We start from the raw sequence: 22,057 nt of genomic DNA on the forward strand, positions 1-22,057 counted from the left end.
ACTGTAAGACAGAATTACTTTGAATGCAAAGAAAGCACTTGTTAGTAGATTCAAATCTGTGCACATATTGGTCTTTAGTGCACCAAGAGTCAATTTTTACTGTCAACAAAGTGTTCTATGTTGATAATAAAAGTAACACCAAAATCATAGGTATTCTTCGGTGACAGAATATCAGTGTACTTCTCATGCTGTGTGGTCCTGAGACAAAAACAGACATGGGAAGAGGACGCGGGGGGATCGTATTCAGTCTTACAGATGTAATTAGAACAGTTAAAACATGTCAAGTCAGAAATATCCCTGATGCATGCAAACTATGGGATCATTAAAATAAAGTAACTATCTTACAAAAACTTCAAAGATGGACAATCACCTGTTAAACTGGATTTTTTCAACCCTTTTGTCTTTATCAGCCTATCATAATCCTGTTAGTTAAATTCATCTTGATAGCTTCTCTTCCCTTTGTCACCATGGTGTGCTTTATGGAGCATATGCAGCCATGATTTTCCAGACTGATTGCCATACTATATTAAATTATTATCTTTGTGCTTCTTTTTTTTCCTCTTTTTCGACAGTTGTAGCTCCAGTTTTGATCACAGGTGATTTAGTTTCTGCAGAGATGTGAAAGTTGTCTAAGGTTGCTTTGAAATCTTGGATATCAAAGAGTTGATATTTCGGAAGCTGAAAAATGTTGCTAATTGGCATCAACTCTAATATAACTCCCCTTTAATATCATTTGTACCTTTTGTTTAAGTTATTTTACATGTATGGCCAAGTTAGTTTTATGGGATAGACTTGTTGTTAAGCAACAATGCTCATGGAGGTTAAATATCATCATTATAAAAGCTGCAATGAGCTGTAAAAACCCTAAAAATCCATCAGTTCTTATTTAAAAGTGTGTGTGTGTGTGTGTGTGTGTGTGTGTGTGTGTGTGTGTGTGTGTGTGTGCGTAGTAGCTTTACCTCAATATCTTTGAGAACACTACTGTGGGGACAAATGATGTCAAATATAAAACTGCCAGCAAGCTCTCTGAGTGGCCCTAATGTGATGAACACTGGCACATTCATTCAAGTTGTTACTAATGGTCATTTGGCAGAGTTTAACAGTTTATTCCAGCCTGTTTTTGTTAATCATGTTGAGGTTGCCAAGCCAACAAATCTTTGAAAAAAAATTAAATCAATGCAATTAATATAAAAACATTAAACAAAAATAGTTAAATACAGACTGTTCGACACTAAACCATCACCTCAGCTTTCTTAGCAACAACAGCATTTGATGGTTCTTTTTGCATATGGACAAACATCTCGATAGGACACATCTTTTTTTCTTTTTCTTATCTGACCAGTGGGCATGCAACTGTCTGATGCAGCTGGATCAGATATTAATCAATTTTAAATCTGACAGATCTCTAATCCATAGTCTGTGTAAGAATAGTGCAGTTAATAGTCCGGTGGACTTTGTTGCCTCATATGCAAACTATAAAGACAGCTCCCTCGCCTAAATTGCATACTAGTGGAAATGCATCTGAAGCTGATCATTTCCTTCTGTGTGAAAAGTGACAATTATGGAAACTATGACATTCATGCATTATTCAGGAATAGATCCAAGAGGTTAACGATACAGGCATGTGCAAACTGGACAATATATGCGTGCTGATCATGAGGATTATGGATGAAACAATAATAAACTATGATCTTGGTAATTCCTCCATTCATAACTCAATACAGCAGTACAATCAAAACCAATCATCATTCATCAATTTACACTGTAGCTACAACGCTGTCCTCTTCACATAGAAAACAGAAGTGGTCTGGTATAAGGGAAAGACAAAGAGGTATTGGATTCTTCAGCTTTACAAGTGTAATTAGTTTAATGGTCACACGAGGTCATGTCAAGTCAGATTTATTCCTAAAGTGCTTTTAACACAGATCCATCACAGGGTGCTTTACAGCTGACAACTGTGTGTTTGTGTGTGTGTGTGGCAAGTAAACTATTAAGCTGTCCCCACTCCATCTAAAGGTTTTCCTGGCTTGAAGGAAAAGGCATACAAGGTGTTGACTAATTAAACAGATTTAAAATGTGTTTTTAAAACAGCCGCATACTGAAATTATCTAGCTCAAGAAAAGAGAATAAACTGATATGACAAATGTAAGATTCATGCATGTAAAACAGAAAAACAACCTATTATATGTAATGTTTCATGTGCAGTCTGTTAAGAAATAATAAATAAATTCGTCTCTATGCTCAGATAATTTAATATCTGAGCATAGAGGAGAAAGGCTGACTAATATAAGTTCAGACTTGTTTGTGTCTGTGCAGCTGCTCGTGTAAAAAGGTGAGACAAACACAAAACTCATTAAATCTGTGAGAGGGTTGCAGGTTTAAATTTTGACCCCCTGTTGTCATTTGCATTATCTTGGTATTTGATTAGCCTCTGCAGATGGACAGATATTCCTATTGGGCTCTCCAATAAGAGGCTGCCATGGGTGATATTTCAGAGGAAAGCTACCAGCTGTTGTCAATACATCAGTGTTTTAAGGCCAGAGCACAGACACCGAGGAGTCTAAGCTGCTCATGTGTATTGTAATGCACAATGTACTTGTACTTTAACACAACAAATTTAATCAGGTTTAGCTAGTGTCGTTGTACACTGCACCTGGTTTTACCTGAGAAATTGTCTGAGTAAATATTGAAATGTTTGTCAAGCAGCTGTTATTTAAAAAATATAATCACTGATTTACCGTGGCTTTATAATGATGAGTGCAAACAGATAATCCCAGGATTCATGTTTGGAGCGTGCAGGGTTGTCTATTTTACTTAAGGTGTGTGTGTAAACTGCATTACGTATGCAATTCCCAGTCCCACTTCATGTTGACAGACTTCATGTTAAAGTTATTTAACACGTATTTGTCTATTAACCCATACAGGTTGATACTATTTTACATTTGTGTAGCTATTAGATTAGACAGTAAGCATATAGTACTTTGATATACTATTAATTCTCTACTATTAATAGATGTAGCTAAGGGACTGCTTGACAGTTGCCAGAAATAGTTCCCAGAAAATAGTTCCTGTTTTGTCAGACAGACGGGTATCACTTTTAAATAACAGAATACTTTGGTATGCAGAGGAGTTCATGTCTGCAGGGTCCTTTGGCTCAAATCATCATGCTTCCACCACCACCATGTTGACAGTTGGTATGAAGAGTTGCTATGGTGTTGGTGTGTCTGTGCATTATGGCCGGACATTTCTACTTTGGTCTTGTCCGTCTAAAGGACATTGTTCCAGAAATTATGAGTTCGTTCAGATGCTACTTTTCCAACCTGACACTTTCTTTTTACAGAGAAGAATCTTTTTCTAATTGTTTTGTCATTAACTTTAAATTTAACATGCCTATTTTTTTTAAGGATTGCACCCCCTGACTGTTAAAACACACCTGAATGCTCCAGTCCAACAAAGTACCAAAACTTGTAGGTTTATAAAGGTGGTCACAGTTACTGATGATCGGTAAATCAGTAGCAGCACCAGTCTCTTAATTCCTATGCAAGCAGTAAGGGTGTGCTTAGTTTTTCCATGTAGAGTTTGGTGGAAACTTTAAATTTTTCATATGACGGTGTCCTTCTCGGCCATCCAGTATTTAATCTCTGTCTCCGTTTTACAAGAGCATGGTCACCCTTTTCTTCTTAAGCATGGGACTTTCCACATTAGGCGGCACAGTTTGATTCTTTCCCCTTTATTTCCAGACGGCAGAAACATTGGCAATTAGACAAGTTGGTTAGACTTTACCTGTTCACCCCTTTTATCCTTTTGACTCAAAGATCTTTTGGTCTGTCACATTGTCTTCTGAGTCTGAGCTTATTCTCCACCTTGATCTTCATCAGCAGCCTGCCAGTCCCTCTATTAGCAAAAAAACCTGCTACAAACTTTTCACTACTTTTCAATTGTAGCAGCTGTTTGTAATAATAAGTAATTTTAGACTGTTTAGATAAAGTTATGATTAATTACCATCTGTGCCACCCACTTATGCCACATAAATCACAGTCTTTTCAGTCTTTTCCTCATTTAAACCCACACGCTGTAGTACATTTGGAGTGTGAATCTAGATTAGCTCCATGTGATATCATGTTGGGCCAGAGAGGCTCTCTAAAGTCATTGGCAGTTATTACCCATCCAAAAAACAGCATCTGGTTTCATAAGCTAGTTTCAGGGAGACACTATGGGGACAAATATAAAGGGAAATTATATAACTAGTGAAGAAGTATTCTGTACAAAACCAATCCTAATTCTTACTGTGTTTTAAATTTGTAAAAAGTTTTAGTCATTCTCAATTCCCTAAAGCCATTGAAAATAATGCCTAACCATAAAGATTAAAGTAAACTTGCAACTCAACGTTTTTACAGACCGAGGATGAGGATTTCTCAAAGGCCACAAATTATTCTGATTTTGATGAGACTTTATTATCTGTTTTCAGAGGTGACATACACGTCAGTAAGCACAAGTAGTCTGAATACAGTAAAAGCAAGTAGTTTGTGTTTCATTGTTTGATGTATTTATCAAATGAATTACAACTATAACTTTTGAAGTATGGCCATTTCTAATAAAATGTACCCATTGTTGGCTCTTGTAACTACTCTGTTATCAGAGTTCACTGTACAAAGAGAATGACTTTGGCTGGTAAGAGGTAGATTCACTGACTGTTTCATGGTGAAGACATTCCAGACCCAAAGGCAGTGTTATGAACTTTAAGTGCCTTCTTGATATGGGGAGGAAAACTTCACCGGTGATTCTACACAAGCATGTAACAGTATCCTTCAAGCCAAAGCCAAGATAGAAAATTCCCTCCACACCGTGTATAAATGGCGTCTCTGTATCCACATCTGTTTGTGCTGTTTGAGCAGGACATTCAGTCATATTAGTTTGGTAATGGAAGACTTAAACAGCATTGCAGAAACACCACAGCTCAAGTTAATTATCCAGTTCATAGTAACTTAGTGTTTCTGCAGTGATACAGTTAACTGCTCTGAGTAAGGACACTGATCCTACTGATGGGGATTTACTTGTGCCCTGATGATTTTGAAAAGGATGTCCTTAAGAATGCAAGTCGCATTTCAAAAACTACTCGCTTATGTTTCATCGTTACTAAAAAGAGCTCATCCATTAGCTTGTACTGCTAGCTTGGAAGGATGATTTCACTTAAAAAGTGCTAAACAAATGGAGATCCTGCCAACTGTCACATTGTGTAGTGGGGCTATTTATTCCCGTGTGGACTTTGGGAATATCCAAAGTTCCCACTGTGTTGTTAGTTTAAAGTCTCTGTTTTGTGACTTATGGAATTATGTGAATGCAGATTTTTTTTGTAAATGAAACAATAAAGTAAGATGAGCCTTTCACCCTGTTAAAACATATCTTTAGGCTCTGGCGCCGACTCTGAATTTAATAACAGCTCAGCTCTGTTAGCTGAAGATGTGCATTAAAAGTTTTGGAACAACTCCTATATGTGTGTAATAATTCATGTTTTTTTTATGTACATATTTTTCACTAATCAAAAATTGGACAACCAACTGCAAACACTGTGAATCATTTACATACAATACTTAAACACCCCTATATAAAAAATACTTTTTCTTTGTACATATATAATTGTCGTACTTCTGGTTTTCTAACTTTTTGATGCTCACAAGTACTGACTTAATTGTGTTTATGCTCAGGGACAAGATATGCACATTATTAAAACAGACGACATTTGCCTTAAGTGCCAGAATCAAGGACGCTTTCAAGCAAAAGCTCAATACTCTGATCCTACACAGGATGAGATGCTTGTGGGCATGTTGTGGCAGCAGACTACCCTTGATCTACCAGCATTGATCTGAAACAGACAGAGATTTAAATGACACGTTGAGATTACACTTGGAAATGTTTTAGAAACCTAACTTCGTGGAAAGTAATGATCTCTTTCTGTGGAATCATTGTTTATGACCCGCCTTGGGCTTCTCATTCAAACACTTCAATAAGAGAGAGAGGAGAGCTGAATAACTAACTAAGGCAGTTGTCAAAGGGCTGAATAAGGTATTAAGCATTAGATGAATTGAAAAACATGATTTGATGAGCAAGGCATGAGTGATCTTTTTTAGATGAATCCACCAGAGGAGCTTGGAGGTCAAAACCTTCTCTTCACAGGCGCAGCACTGAATTGTTTTTCTCTCAGATTTATCCAAGCACTTTGTTGTTTGGGAAAACCTGAGCAGTCACTATTCTGAGATCTCTTTAACAGAAGCTGTCACCAGCAGGCAGAGCACCATCCATCTCTGACAGTCTGCCGCTAAACTGGCATAAATATCTGCCCTTCACAATGTGCCAATTATTTCTGCAGTGTCAGAGGATCTGCGAGACTCAAAGCGAGTGTTTGTTGCTTTGGTCTCTCCACTTTGTTATGTCTCCACATTATGCTGCACTTCATACCCCATATCAGGGACTTACAATACTCTACAGTGAATCTAGTGGCCCGAGTTACTGCTTCTTTACCTTCATTGAAGTGCACTCGTGGACCAAATAAAGAACTTTTAATTATGCTGTTATTACTAGAAATAATCTTGTGACAAAATCTGCCTTGCACCGTTTCAAGGGCCGATCATATCGTTATCGTCTAAAGCAAGCCACATATTAACTTTATTTTTATGCCCACCAAGGGGTTTATGTGATTAATTCAGTGTCTCTGTGTATTTGTTAGCGAAATTACTTAAAAGGTTACAGGTGGATTTTGGAGTGATTCACGATCTGGATCCAGGAATTTTTGGGAGCAAAATTGGATGATTCATGTCATATCTTCATAAATATGAAATTGAGAAGTAAAAAAATGGGAAACATGATCTTGGCTTTCTCAAGAAAATATCACAAAGTAATCCAAATCTGGATATCCACTTGGCTCCAGCGACTGAACTAACGGAGAGTGTGGTGGGAATGTTGAACAGAGGTTTGGTCTTGGTGTGCTCTTTTCTGTGCATGAATAGCTTTTGTATATGTTGTTAATCAAGGTAACTCCTCTGCTCAGCAGCTATGGTTTGATGCAGCTAAAGTTCTACTATTTTTATACGAGTCTTAATTAGAAAGATAATTAACATATAGAACACAGCGTGGTGGTAGTAGTTGTCTTCTGTAGCCTTGACCCCTTAAAATTAGTGGCAACTTTCAGCCGTTTTACCTTTAATAAATGAGTCACATTACATTTACCTTGCCAAGTGATAATATTTGCTTACTATAACAGGACAATTCTTTCCTTTTGTGCTGACTTTCCTGTTTTCTGTCTTACTTTGTGGCTGTGCTTAGTGTGTAGCCTGCCTCTAAAATATGTGACTATGTAAGTAAAACAAGAAACTGAAGGAAGCATTCAAGTTTTGTTTTTTTTTAATGCAAAGAAAGAAGCAGCTGTTTAACAGGTGGATGGAATTTTTAAAAATCTCCATTAGCTATTTTTGTATCTGAATCTTTCATTTTATATAATTTATTAAAGTTACAAGTAAGTTTGTTACTGTTACAATATTTTTAAGCTCACTTACAGGATAACGTATTTTGTCACATATTTTTAGTGTTTAATTGCAACATGCATCTTTCACTTGTCTCTCTATTAGCACAACAATTACATTTACATTTTTGATACTTTATATATATCCGCGTTTTAATAGTATGGCTGTTTGTGGCATGGTTATGGCCTGTTGTGAAGAGCAGATGAGGTGAATAACATTGATGATTTCATAACAGTGCAGTGTTCTGCTGGGAAAACATCGGCTCCTGGCATTCGTGTAACTTTGATATTAGTCTCCCCAGCAGCACCTCACCAAACTGTAAAAATATCTAAGCATCTGATATTAGCCAGTCCCATTTCCCACATTCACAGGACCCAAAAGATCTGGTGCAAGTACCATGGTACCAGATAGTGCAGGACACCCACAGAGGTCCTGAAAGGGTCATAGCTGTTTTGGCAGCTCAAGAGAAAGATGGCTTTTAATGTTCTGGCAGGTCAGGGTACATCCCCATTTTTCTCTTTACTCTGGTTTTGACTCACAGTTCCAGTATCTATTTATTATTACTATATTTTCTCTACTTTATATTCTTTCCTCTGTACTCGTTGCTTCGTGACTCACTGTAAAGGTTCATTAATTAATGTATGACCTTTAAATACTCCAGCAGGAACAGAGAGTCTTGAAACTCGAGTGGGCTGAAAAGTGAGTTAAGCAGTTCTGCTGCGAAACATCTCCACTCAGACATGATTCACCTATTGAGTCCTAAAATCATTATTTTGTGGCAAAGCTGCAGACAAGGTAAAGCTATTTCACCTTTAGGGTACAGACAAATTGTTTTGGAGAAATTCAGACTGTCTTCATTCTGAATCAGTCTGATTATTCTCTAGTCTTGAGATTTTTAGGGCTCTGTTTTCATGTGTATTTCGCACTGGTGGCATTTTGTGCTTATTTCTTCAACTGGCAGTTGGGTATCCTGAGTCATTTCCACAAAAGCACTGCAGCCATGAATTTTTCTAGGGCTCAACCAGCGGAGGTGCAGGTAACACAGTGAGACTGAACACTGAGCCAGTGTTTAACCTGCCAGCTCCCTGCTACAAAGTCAGTGTAATGCCAGGCTGCCTCGATGTTTTAACAGAGCATCTAATCGTTCTGCACATTCACCACTAGTGAGTGGGCGTCACATGTTTTGCTTCCTTTATTGTAACAGTGTTCTCATCTAAACCACACGGAGCCTTTTTCATAGTATGTCCCACATGTGGAGAAGGACAACTGTGGAAATTATCACAACCTAATTCTCCTAATTTTGTCCAGAGTACATGTGTGAAAATAAAGATAGTGACTCACTGTGTGCAACTGTAGGAGGTGTGATCTGATTCTGAGGTTGATGCTATGCTGAGGTTTATTGCTTAGAGCACTTCCAGAATGAGAAATTTAATGCATTTTGGTAATTTTTTGCAAAGTGACACCCACAGCTCCCTTTATTCTTGTGTTCTTCATCCCACTTGTGTTGTATGTTTTTCAACCAGCTAAGTTTCTAGATTGAATCATTAATGTCAGACATAATAGAGCAATTTGTGATGCTTATCAGCTTTTTAATACACAGAAATAATCAGGCAACCTTTTCTGTTCCACCTCAATAGTAATGCTGTGTTGGTGCAAACCACAGTTGGCATAGAGGCTCTTTAAATTTTGTGCAAGTTAACAGACTAATAACTACAGATACCTGCTGATCTGCAAGATAAGCAGAGAGGTATGTGACCAATAATAGATCATTAAAACTCCTCTCACAGTCAGATACTGCTGGTCCTCATCTGATGTCTGTATCTAAGCCATCGAGTGACATGAGGTCTTAGGATCGTCCACATTAGATTTCAGTGTGGTGCTCCAACAAATTCTTGTTTAAAGTAACTTAAACTTTCAGATATACACCATGAAAAGAACATTTGACATTTTTACAACCCCACAGCTGATATCTACCTGTAGGTAAACATTTCTCACTGCAAAACTGCATGAAAAAAAATGACATGTCCAAAGTAAATTCAAAACTGAGATCATTGGTCATGCGCATTTCTTAATAACCCCATAACTTTTTTTTATGTTATTAAACCGATAAGTATGCTAGACTGTTGTCTTTGCTCCATACTGTTCTGTCCTCTTCTATGCAACTTTTTTCCTCCCTCACCATTTGTCTGCACACCTTGCTGTTTTCATTCGGTCACGTTTTCTTGGCCATTTTATGATATCTTGCAGTTTGTAAGCTTTTGTTCCAATCAAACACGCCACTGCTTGATTTTACAGTTTCAGACGAAGGGGAAGATCTAATCAGTGAAATCTGCTGCTGAAGTGATTGGTTGGAACAAAGCCCTGCAATCTCCTGGGCCTCGGCGCTACACAGATGAGAACCACCGCTGCACACCGAAGTCTTCACAAAGCTGTTTTATGCTATGCTGTTCGCCGTGCTGTCTGCTTCATATCCTCTGAACACAGAAGATCAGCTCGAGCCAAACTAGCGTCCATGTTTCCATCAGTAGCGTCCCTCCCCATCACAGCAGGCTTTCACACAGCGTTGGACACGCTGTCAGCAACAAGGAACTCTAACCAGGCAGTGACGCTATCCGCAGTGTCAGCAGCCTACTGCCTGTCGACTGAGTTTCACGCTGAAGGCTTTCCGAAATGAATAACGTAAATCCAGTGGAAAGTTTTAACGCCTTTAAGCCCCAGCTACAGCATGACAGCTTATGAATATTTGTGAAGATTCTTTTGAATACTAATGTAATAATACTAATCATGAGGATAATGATCATAATCAGTACAAATCATGAACAGCAGAGGACACAACACGAACACCACTTAAAATCTATTTACACTTGAATGATTATAGTGATTACATTAAACCTGGTCTGTAGAACTAGACTGGCTGAAAGGTTGACTGGATTTAGTTGCCATGACTTTGCAAAGTATTATAAATGTGATAGAGCATGATTCATTTAGTGATGTAATAAAAATAAGAAACCACAAGGGTTTTTTCATAATTATAGATGGATCACATTGGCTGCACTGCTACAGCGGATATTCATCCGTGTATGTCTCCCATAGCAGCCCGTGTTTGTGATGAAGCACAATCAGTTAAAACAAGTTTTATTTTTCAAGTTTGGATGTTTGAAGTGCTCTCCAGTAACTCGTTTTTTTTTTTTCCCTGTCTGAAAACTCTCAGGGATTAAGTCTTTTGAATACGTTTCATCCTAAAGAGATGATACAGCCTTCGGTCGTCCACAGGCTCCCAGCTCTAATTCAAGTGCCGTCAGACCTGTTATTTTGAAAGCTTCCTCGCTCTACCTGACTTTAAATAGTACTGCTGGGAACTTGCTGTTGAAGCACAGAGCTGCTAAAAGCAATGGGGGAAGAAGAAAAAAAAAAAGCTGTTAGGAAATCTGAAGAATTTCGTGACTGAAGAATGGATGGGTTAAATATAAAAGCTAAAAGACTTTCTCTGTATGAAGTTGGACTTGATCACTAGGTGACTCATAAGTGTTTGTAGTGCAGAGAGAAGAAGCCAAGTGAGAAGCACAAGGCTCTGAAAATGATATTGTTTCATCAGTATTCACTTTAACGCCAGAGAGGCTGAGCCACCATCAGTTGATAGCCACTTTAAATAAGACATGAAATATCTTGGTGCTTAAAATGACCCTTCATGACTTTTTCTTCAGCCGTATCAACCATCATTTTTACATTTTGCAAAACACGCAGGAAAAAGATACTCTGCTTACCATCTGAGAGCTACAGCTTCATGACATTTTCTCTGACCTTTGACTCACAAAGGTGCACTGCTTTATAATTCTCATTTCCTAGAACTGGATAAAGATTTCTGCTGTGGCTTTTCTTTGTAAAGCATACGGCTCATGATATGAAAATTGCCCCCTAAAAATTGTACTCTGTACTTTTCATTGTGTTAAAGGGCCTGCACAATGGTAATGATGTCAGACCTCTCAGTAGAAAGACCAACGTGTATATACTGAAAACTTAAAAGTATTTAACAAGTTTTCTGTACCCCTTTTTTTGTACTTAATTTTTGCATTTCTTTTCTTTTCTTCTAAAACGGGAGGGATCGGCATAAGCATAAAATTTTAAATTATTTGTCTGAGCACAATTTAGAACCAGAGTATGGAAAAAAAGGCCTCAGTGTGACTCACGTGTCAAAGCTCCACTTCCATCAGTTTGACATGTTCATCTGTCAGAAAAATGTGCCAGTGCTGATAAAAGCAGTTGGGGGCATACAGTCGAGATAGATTGGACAGTTGGAAGCGGTTCTCAACTCGAACTGTTTTTTGATTCCCACCCTGCGCCCAGAGCATTGTCTGATAAACTGAGGTTAAAGGGACAGTTCACTCTAAAGTCAGATTGCTTTGGTGTGAGCTGCCAGTTGCAGAGGTATCTGCCTTCTCTTTTTATATAATGGAACTAAATGGCACTCACTCTTTGGTGCTTTGAAAGTAAAAGAAAACATGTCTGGCATGACATCTGGCATTACATCCCATCCAATTTAATAGTGTATATTATGTGTATATTTACATACTTTTGGGCTGTCACTACCATGAGCACCTTGCTGTGGATGAACACTTCTTTATTGTTACATATTTGGCATGCGTTCTTGCATTTGTTTTGAAAATTACTCAGTTCTCAATAGTGGTGTGCAGTTCTGTGTGGTTTTTTTGTTTTTTTTTCACTGAAACTGCAGCAGTATCAGACAATAACAGCCCTCTCACTCTCTCTCTGTGATGGGAACTTTATCTGTGCTTTCTATCTGACATTCATAATCCAATAGATGCAAACTTGGGGTTAGTATTTTACCCAAGGACATTTGGCATGCATACTGGAGCAGCAAAGGATCAAACCACCAATCTTCTGATTAGTAAATGACTTGCTCTACCTGCTGAACTGCCTCCCTAGATTTATAGTTTGACTTCTAAACGTGGTTTCAGGTAAATTCCTGAGCTTTTTTCATTTTAAATCAGAGGCATTAAGGCAAAAATATGTCGTGGCAAAACCAGTCTTTTTTATTCATGCTGAAAGTACTGTAGTGTTCACTTGTAGGCAGCGTCACTCATAGTGTAGAGCAAATTAAGAAAATAGTCTTTCTTGAAAACACCTACAAGAAAATTGATCAACTACCTAATTCTGAAAATCAACACAGAGAAAATTCGAAGAACAGAACATTTTGGGGTTGTAGGTAAAAGGAACACGTATTTACTTTTTTTAAAGGAGCATTTGAAAAGTAGTATTAGACACCGTTGATAAAGACAAATTTCTGCTGATATTCGGGTTTACAGGGCTTGGCTAAGACCCAAAGGAGAGAGTCCTAAGGCATCTTGATCCAGGCCTCGATGTACTGCAAGTGGGAGTTGGCAGGCACATGCAAAAATCTTTTTGGCTTCGCACAGATTTGTGGGGTACCTGCTCTGCATGGTATCAGCGTTCTCAAAAGACTTTTGTATCAGTGTAGATGATGAAAGAAAGAAGAGGAAGAATGATATTTTTCCCTGTTTTCTCGAGCATTATTTTTTCACTTTCTGAATATATAATGCTACAGCAGCGAGTAGGCTTTGTACTTCCAAACTGTCGAGAAGGTGTGCGTGTGTAGAGCTTATAATTAAAGCATAAGTCTGGGTCAGTTTTTCCAAGAAACTTCGTAAAGAATACCTGGAAAGAGCAATAAAACGCTGAACACCTAAGGCAGTCATCCTGAATTACATTTTACATTTGCATCTACTGTGACCCAATTACTTTAGCTGTATTATACTGTCTTCTGCCATGCCACTGTGGTGAACATCACAGGCTGTTTGGCCCACTGTCGCAGCAGCGTGCTCTTGTAAACAAATTGAATTTATGTAACCTTGCTGACGGGTAGGAACTGCGGAGGCCAGACTGGCTGGTGAGCGTGGCGTCCCCGATGTTTGGAGCCCAGTGGAAACATAGTTATTACGGCCAGAAAGAGTGAACTCACTGCCTACAGTGGCAGCCAGCTTGTTTTGTTATATGGATGATGAAGTTGATGTATGGGCTCCTTGTATGCGCAGAACAGCCACAGTGTTTCTGCCAAGTGATGAATAGCATCAATACTGTGGACTATTGGAAAAGACCGGGGCACACAAGATCTCATCTCAGCTCCTCTTTTCCATTTTCCATTTTTGGCAGATCTCAAATAAATTGTATTGTTTTCCTTTTTGTTTTGTCCTTGCTTTCCTTCCTTCCTCGATCCTCCAGACCCCGCTATACACCCCACTCCTTTTGTGTAACTTTTAATGAGCTAAAAGGTATGCAAGAGTGCACAGGAAAGACTTGACAAAGCACTTTTGAAAGATTAAGGCTGACTAACGGCACAGTGGTGTCTGGTTGGCTTTGTCTCAGCTCCCTTTTCTTTCTCTGCATCCGTCCACCCGAGCAAGAGGCTGCGGGAATGAGCACTGCAATAGAGGCGAGATTAGAATCGGATGTGAATTGGCCTGGAGATTGGTTTGTAGACTGAAAATGCATGAAAATGGAAGATGGAATGGAAGCAGAGAGAAGACTGGGGGACACAGAACAATGAGAGAAGGTCACAGTTAAAAGCCAGTGTGAGATGATAGTGGTGGTGGCGGGTTGGGGGATGAGAATGATTGAGTAGAAGAATTTGCTCTTATCTTTACATGGAAAGTATATAATAGCTCTAGATTTTCTTCTCACTATTTAGTCTTATAATGTCATCTTTTCTCTCCGAGTATCCAGCGGCTGCTTTGAGAGCCCACTGTCAGTCTGTGTCTTAGGTCGCCAGTGAACATTCAGGGTGTTATGTGGCTTTCATCCCACATTTCATGTCATTAGTCACTTCTAAGTAAATTTAATGAGAAATTACCTGTTATAGCAGCCAAAACAGGTTTCATGCCACTGAAGAAGCAGCACATTAATCCTTCCTAATGACTTATGATAATCATCTGAGCCTGAAACCTGTGGACTACTCATGGGTGTCTAAGGCAGCTTACCCATAACGCTCATATTGATGGATGATGATCTGAGGTCTAGGATTTTTTTTTTTCCTCTCTCTTCGTAAGATTGCAGCATCCAAAAATCATAAGCTGTTTTACAGTACTTGTTGTTGCCTGCACTCCATTTTCCAGTGTTTGGAATCAAATTATTTCCAAGCAGAGGGCTCCATCGATTGTTTGTTGCACTTGGTGTCAGACAGACAGCTTCCATAAAACTTTCATGTGGTCTGCTTTCCTCTTTGCCTCAACAGGAGTCAGTATTTGGGTGTTAGTTCTCACAAAGGGACACTATTGATTCTTGCATTTATTTTCATCTGTGCTTTCCTCTTTTTCCTTCCTTGCAGTGGCAAACATTTTGTGGCGGGAAGAAGGTACGTCTAGACTGCTTCTGCTCCACTATAGCATTCATTAAACTGAGTTAATTGAATTTCTGTAATAGGGTTACTGAACTGTGATGAGAAGGATTAAATGATTTGATGCTTCGAGAGTAGATAACAATGTTGTATGCTTATTTCCGTTCGAAATGTTCGTACTGGTGCAGTCTCATAAGCTTTTTCCGTATATAACGGTGCTGTTGTTACTCCTTCGCAGGTCTCGGCATTGGCAACATGTTCTATGTGTTTTATGAAGATGGGATCAAAGTCATTCAGCCGGTTGCATGTGAGATTCAACGGCACATTAAACCCAGTGAGAAGCTGCTGGCTCTGCAGGTGAGTCGTCAGAAAACATTTAAGATTCAGTGCATTAAAAATGTACGAAAAAGCCCAAGTCTAGTCAGAAGGTGGCAGTAATGCTGCCAGAGGTTTTTTGTAAGCCACCAATGAAACAGCAAGATGTGTAAAGACGTCTAACTCAACCAGGCAAAGCTCAAAGCTAGCATATTAGAAGTCGACCATAACTATATGTAGCCATAAGGTGGGGGACAGGAGAAGGTTGCAGTCTTCAAAGAGCAGTGAAATAGTTCTCAATGAATATCTAGTGTCAGTTTTGGGCTTTGCTATAAAACAGATCATAGTTTATAATGCATTTCTAAAGCAGTGATGTAGAATACTATAAATGTAAAGGATTTACAGTAATTATTTTTAATACATTTTTACAGAAGACCTGAACCAACAGTGGGTTTCTGGTTAGAAACACTGTTAATGTATCCAAAAGTATAAAGTGTATAAAAAAGAAAAACACTTGCGTGAGCCACATTGTGGTTTCTTTGCCGACATGCAGCATAAAAGGAGACCTCTATGGTGCATTTAACAGGGTATTTTGCTCTTCCTTTGTATAAGTGTCAGAACTCCAATGTTGAAAATTAACAGCACCTAACCTAGTATACTTCAAATTTAATTGTAATAATTTTAATGACATTATTTAATATAAATTCATGCCTCTCTGCATAATCACTTTGCAAAACCCATTTCTTTTCCTAAAGTCCAAAGACTGTTATGATTTGTGCCTGCCAGGAACTCGCAACACTGTGAAATGTTCCTTGTAAAATTTTTATTTTAACTTTGGAAAATCTTGTCAGTGAACCAGTTAATTTAATGAAGTGGAAGCAGAGGAGAGGTGCTTGAATACTCTTGTAAGCCCTTGGCTTGCATAGATCTAAATGTCAGTGTTTGGATCTTAGTGTTTTACAGTGGACTCCTGTGGACAAACAGAAGTGTTTGTTAATCTTTCTGAAAGGATGTAATGTGTTATTCACTATTTATATCCTACACATCAAGTGCGCTGTTATCCGACAGAGTGACAGCTTCTGTGAGCAGTTGGATTTATCTGAGGTTCAGAGTCAGCTAAGCTGCTGAACGTTCAGTGTCCTGCTGAACAGTTGATTGCAAATATGATTTAAATATAGATCTGCATTTTCTCACACACTTGTTTGATAAATGATGGTGTAATTATCTTATTATGTCAGCAACAGATCCATTGTAAATGCTGCAATGTCCTCCTTTTTCTCCTGATTTTTAAATGAATGGACCTAAAGCTTTCCATTGCAGTATAGATTAATTTGAACGTTTTTCAGAGAAACCCCAAAGAGAATTAAGATCAGACTAGACCAGAAGATTGTCGTCCGCAGTGGAAAAATTCATCCCAACAGCTTGGGTGGTGGAGGCAGGGCTAACATGGATAGACATGCAGCCATTCACATGGCAAATTTAGGATTACCTGTTGTGAGAGGGAGCTAGAAAACACACACAGCCATCGAGAGAATATGCAAACTCCACAAGAACAAAAGCAAACCCACCAATTGGTCTCCATCATCTCCTCCCCATTTACCAGGTAATTTCATTAGAGCCTTTTTCACTCAAGGAAGAAAAACAAACGTGTTCTGTAAACCTGCAAAAACAACAGGCTCAAACAGTCATTTTCCTAACATTGTTCACATAAATATGTTATTATTTTGCTTCCGTCAGATAACTAATGAGGGAAGAGAAAAGCAAGAGACTGACAGGCAGGCCTGGTGCAGTGTACTGATGTGGATGCACTACTGATCTGTCAAAGTGGAAAGAGCTGAGTTTGAAGATGAGGCTGTCGATTTATTGGTCAGTCTGGGTTCCTAGCTTCACTTGTGTCTACAACCTTCAGTGACAGAAAAAAAGTAAATCAATGTTGCAGATTCAAGAAATTGGCTTCTTTTAGACTGTGTCTGGGCATAACAGAGGGTGAGGAATTGAGTCATTCTTGAGTAAAGCCTCCGCTTCTCCGAAAAGGGCATCTAACTAAGATGCCTTCAAGGTAAGGTGTTTTGGGCATATCACCAAATTTGGACCAAGGGGAATACCCAAGATTGCTGGAGAGATGTATCTCTGTTTTGGCCTGGGAATGTCTCAGTTACGCCCCAGAAGAGTTAAAGCAGTGGCTGGTCTAAGCATCTGTGTTGTTTGGACTGCTGCCCTACGACCTGGATCCCGATAAGTGGTAAGAAATGGACAAATGGATGGATAGTTGAACAAAACAATGCCCACTAGACACGTAGGGTACCCACTGGGTCATGGTGTTAATTCACTAACATAGCTCATGCAGTCAGAGTGAGTTTCACATGGCAGTGGACTGTTTACACCGAGCCTCCCCTACTGAGACACAGTTTATCACTGAAGCTTTCAAGCAGCAAAACATTCAAAGCACCCAGCTGATAGATACCTGTTAGATTTACACGTGTTCTCGAATAGCAGCTTTCCTCTGAGCTGCCTTTCATCCAGGAGCCCTGCACTGATTGGACGGCTGTTATACATAAAGCGATGCCATGAACGCGCAACAATCAGCCAAGCGTTCCTCTGAGAGGTGTTTGTATTAGGATATCAATCACTGCAGCACTCCACTCTTGTCTTGGTGGATTGCGGTGTGAACACATGAGACCGTTTCCCAGCACAGTGCTCACGTTTTCTCCATCACAGAGGATTGATTGGTTATGCACAGCCAATCCATTATCCAAATCCACCATATAGACTGCTTAACTGCAATACATGTCGTATTGAAGAAAACACAATGATGTCCAATTCTGCTTCAGGAAGCATCTTTATTTGGTTTCCTGTGGAACAAAGGACAATCAGATATGTTATGAGGTGTTTGTTTTGTTTTTTTATGCTACAGGGTTATGTTAAGTGCGGTGGTTGTCTTAATGTTTACTGTAAACAATAACAATAGCTTATTTTTTATAGCACCTTTTAAAACATACAAAGTGCTTCACAGTTTGGAGACAACCACAAATTAAAGATAGTTGTACATGTCTAAATATACAAATGTGAGTTAAAGATAGTCTTAGATTTTCTCCTGCACATTAGAAGAAGAATAGTTAAGAAAAAGGACAAAAGGTTAAAAACTAATGACTGCAGAAAAATTGTTACGTTACGTTTTCTGCAGTTGTTTGAAACAAACCACAGATTTAGCCTGTTCCAATATGTAGGAGCTACAACCTCAAAATGATCCCCTCTGGTTTTTAAAATAAGAGCATGGAACAGTTAAGAGTGTGTACAGATTATCTGAGAGAGACATTACTGCCACAGTAATGTCTCAGCACATGTCCCTGTACAAGATGGGCTTTATGTTGTTAGCAATATAGCTAGTTTTTGTTAGCAGCCTAGCTGCTGCATTCTAGAGCAGTTAAAGATGGCCTATTGCAGATTGTGGGATGCACATCACAAGTGAGTTACAGTAATTAAGACAGGAAAAGGCAGGAAAAATTCAAATGCGTACTAAACGTTCCACATTTTTGGGTGTTAGTAAAGGTTAAATCAAAGAAACACGAATGGATGCGCTCAGATGGACGCAGTTTGCACTTTACTATCGTTGCTCTTGGTCTTTTGTACAATAAAAATAATTTCCATATCCACGCTGTAGACTGCGCCACTGTTTTCCTCCTCCACCTGGTGCTCCACTTGGTATTCTACCTGCACCAGAGCGCGATACATCCACATTTTCCAGTAGATAAAATTTGTTGATCGGCTGAATACCCTCTCGGTGTGGATGGAAGCAGCTCGTAGTGTTCTTTTTTAGGACTCACCGCTTGGTGTTTCAGGGGGTAGAACAGACTTGGGACTATACCTTAGCCCCAAGGATAAGCCACACGATGTTGGCCAGATCCAGGCATTGCCTGAGGTGGCTGGTCCTCCTCCAGTAGTAACAGAACTGGACCAGGAGGGTGTGGTGTGACCATGAGGAACTTAGACTGAACAAAGAGTGGAAGAGTAGCTGTTGGTATTTCCAGAGTAGGAGGAGCATAGAGAACCCAAATGCTTAACTTATGTAAATGCATTAAGTATGTATATAAACCTCACATTTTTAATGATAATTTTAATCATAAAACAGTCAAACAGTCAACTGTAAACAATAACAATAGGGTAAATAGAATGTAATAATTGGAATTTTAGAAATGCCACATTTATCTTAGAAAACTGACGGGACTCAGTCAACAGCTTGAACACTCTCTCTATATTTCTTTAATTTTAACAGAAGTGTTTTCTAAGTCTCATGTATTCCAAGAGGACCTTGTTTACTCTCAAGGGTGATAATTAGCATGCTGGTTCAACAAGAAAAAAAACACTTTAGGGTAATACTAGCTGGAACTCACCTAAAGCTTTTTGAAAAATGTGCTTAGAGAATCCTCTAAAAGCTTTAGGTTCTAACTAAGCTATCAGTACATGTTAAAAAAAATATTGTGAGTTGCATCACGTCATACTATAAGAGTACAGAAGTTTGGATTGAGAGCTTGGAGGAACACCTCAAGAGATTAGACATGATTGTGCCGTGACTTTACCACAAAGTTTCTCTTTTTGACACTTTTGGATGTTGCTGCTTCACTGTTTTCGGCACTTTCCCTCCCCACAGACGACTTATGTGTCACAAATGTACTAGCTCTACAAATCATCCGGCGGCTAAGCTGGAGAATATCAGAAGCCTCATATTTCTCACAGCAGCTCTTTAAATGTCATCATCCACATTCACAAGTGTAGAGAGTAAAAATCCTCTAAATATAACTTCACACTAGTATTTTTTTAAATATCTTTTAAAGAAATACAACACCGCTGTATCAATTCACTGCAGCATAATGTCCTACTGCAGTATTTGATGAAAAGATATATATTGTTTTGTATCACACTGTAGTCATTTCCATCATAAAGGAGTACAGCAAATTTTTGCAGTCTTTAAAACCTGTCAGTTACAACATAAATTGCATACATCGATTGCACCCACATACATACTGACATATGCAACACACATACAGAGAGGATTACAGCCGCCTCCATTCACACCCTCGGCTGGGCATCAGATGTTCGACTTCTCACTTCTTAAAGGTGCCACCCTAGCAACAAAATGACCACAGCGTAGGTCTGCAGGGGTGTCGCAGGGTTCAATAACAATGACTCAACGATTACTTCACAAAGTGGAAGGATTTCTGGCTTTTAAAAAAGACTCCTCCAACCTCTTTTGGAATAAACAGTAACAGATGGCGCTGCACCTGGACAATGTAGTCACAGAGAATTGAAATCCTTGTGATGGAGCCAGAAAATCCAAAGCAGTGTCATTGATTTAGTGATTAGCTTCTTGAAATGACCTCTTAGCTGGATGTTTTTGTGTGCAAATTAACCTACAGAGAAGACACTAGGGAGGTCGGAAGTAGAGTTTAGATCCCTTCTCGTTCCCCCCCCCCCCATTCTTAATATAAAGTTGAGTCAAGTTCATAGATTAAATAATGCCCCTCAAACCAAGAAAATTTGGCCAGTGGAAAGGGACCTGTCATGGGCTGCCTCTGTGGTTGTAAATATGAGAGAAAGTGTTTATCCCGCCATGCCGGAGCCCTTCATTCATCCTTGCAGCTCCCAAAATTGTCCCACAGAGTCTGAAATGGACGACTGGGCACTGCCTGGAGGATTGGATGACTAGGGTAGGGGGTGAGAGGTGGAAATCTCCAGAGCCAGAAGGCTGGTTGAGTTGCCCGTTAGCCAGCAAGGCGAGAGCTGCCAGGAGTGGAAGCTGAACAGCCGTAGACTGTCCGCGGGCTTTGTGTTGAAGAATATGTGCGCACAAGTGGGAGCGATTACAGAGATTTCGCTGGACCACGTAAAGCTCATTTATCCAAGTTGCCAAGATAGCACGACTCACATCAGCATAGGTGATAAGACTGCAGGTAGTAAACAACACAGAAAAACGACTAGGTGAAGGTAATTGTTTTTTAATGAGACGTATTTCCCTGTAATATGAAAAACAATTAGCTCACTGTCGGTGTGTGTGTGTGTGTGTGTGTGTGTGTGTGTGTGTGTGTGTGTGTGCGCGCGCGCCTTTGTTTTTGCAGGAGGAAGTGTGCCCCACCTCACCAGGAGAGGCGGTTCAGAGGTGTGTGTGGTCATCAGCGGTCAACATCAAGGACAAGTTTATTTATGTGACACAGCCAACCTTGGATCGAGTGCTCATAGTTGACATCCAGTCTCAGAAGGCCGTCCAGGTAATTGTCGGGCTAAACCGGAAAAAACAAGTTCTCGTCCGTTTTGCCAGAAACACAGAGAGAGGGTCTGACGATAACACGGGTCAAGAAAAAAAAGAATCTTTCCTGTTTGTGTCTTTGTAAAGGTGAAAAGTTCTTGTTTACAGTAATTGACTCCATCTGTGCCAAAAAACCTCAAGGTTGCTTGGTGTCCCCATGTTGATTGAACGCAACATATTTCACAAAAACCTTCAATACATCATTGCTCCATATGGGTATTTTCTGTGATTGATTTTGCTGAATGAAGGACACACATGTTTTTTTTCCTTTCCAGTTCCATACATCATCCTCCTTCATGAAGCTCAAATATGTGAATGCTTTGGGCCTAAACTATGACCTGTATCCAGTTATTTGGGAAACACTTGTATCAGAGGTGTTGGAATATTCTACTTAAGTAACAGTTTAGTAGAGCATTAGTACAAGTAAGTGAGTGCTGTGGTGTGACGATGTATGAGGAGTGTAGACCAAAGTAAATTCAATATAGCCAGGCTTTCTTCATGTCATCTGGCTCAACAAAACAGAGCATTAATGAAAGGTATCAGAATGGTGGTTAT

General features: G+C 39.3%; 1 protein-coding gene across 3 annotated transcripts in view; it reads left to right on the plus strand.

Annotated features, from left to right (window-relative positions):
- fstl5 (follistatin-like 5) overlaps positions 1–22,057 on the plus strand; it is a 176,907-nt gene that overhangs the window by 139,138 nt on the left and 15,712 nt on the right. For all 3 annotated transcript variants that reach the window (XM_005467247.3, XM_019363975.2, XM_003443412.4), the window contains 3 exons: positions 14,878–14,904; positions 15,125–15,243; positions 21,315–21,464. In XM_005467247.3, coding sequence (XP_005467304.1) covers positions 14,878–14,904; positions 15,125–15,243; positions 21,315–21,464 — 296 coding nt within the window. The remainder of the gene's footprint in view (positions 1–14,877; positions 14,905–15,124; positions 15,244–21,314; positions 21,465–22,057) is intronic.

This window comes from Oreochromis niloticus, linkage group LG2, assembly GCF_001858045.2.
Source record: "Oreochromis niloticus isolate F11D_XX linkage group LG2, O_niloticus_UMD_NMBU, whole genome shotgun sequence".
Lineage (NCBI taxonomy): Eukaryota > Metazoa > Chordata > Actinopteri > Cichliformes > Cichlidae > Oreochromis > Oreochromis niloticus.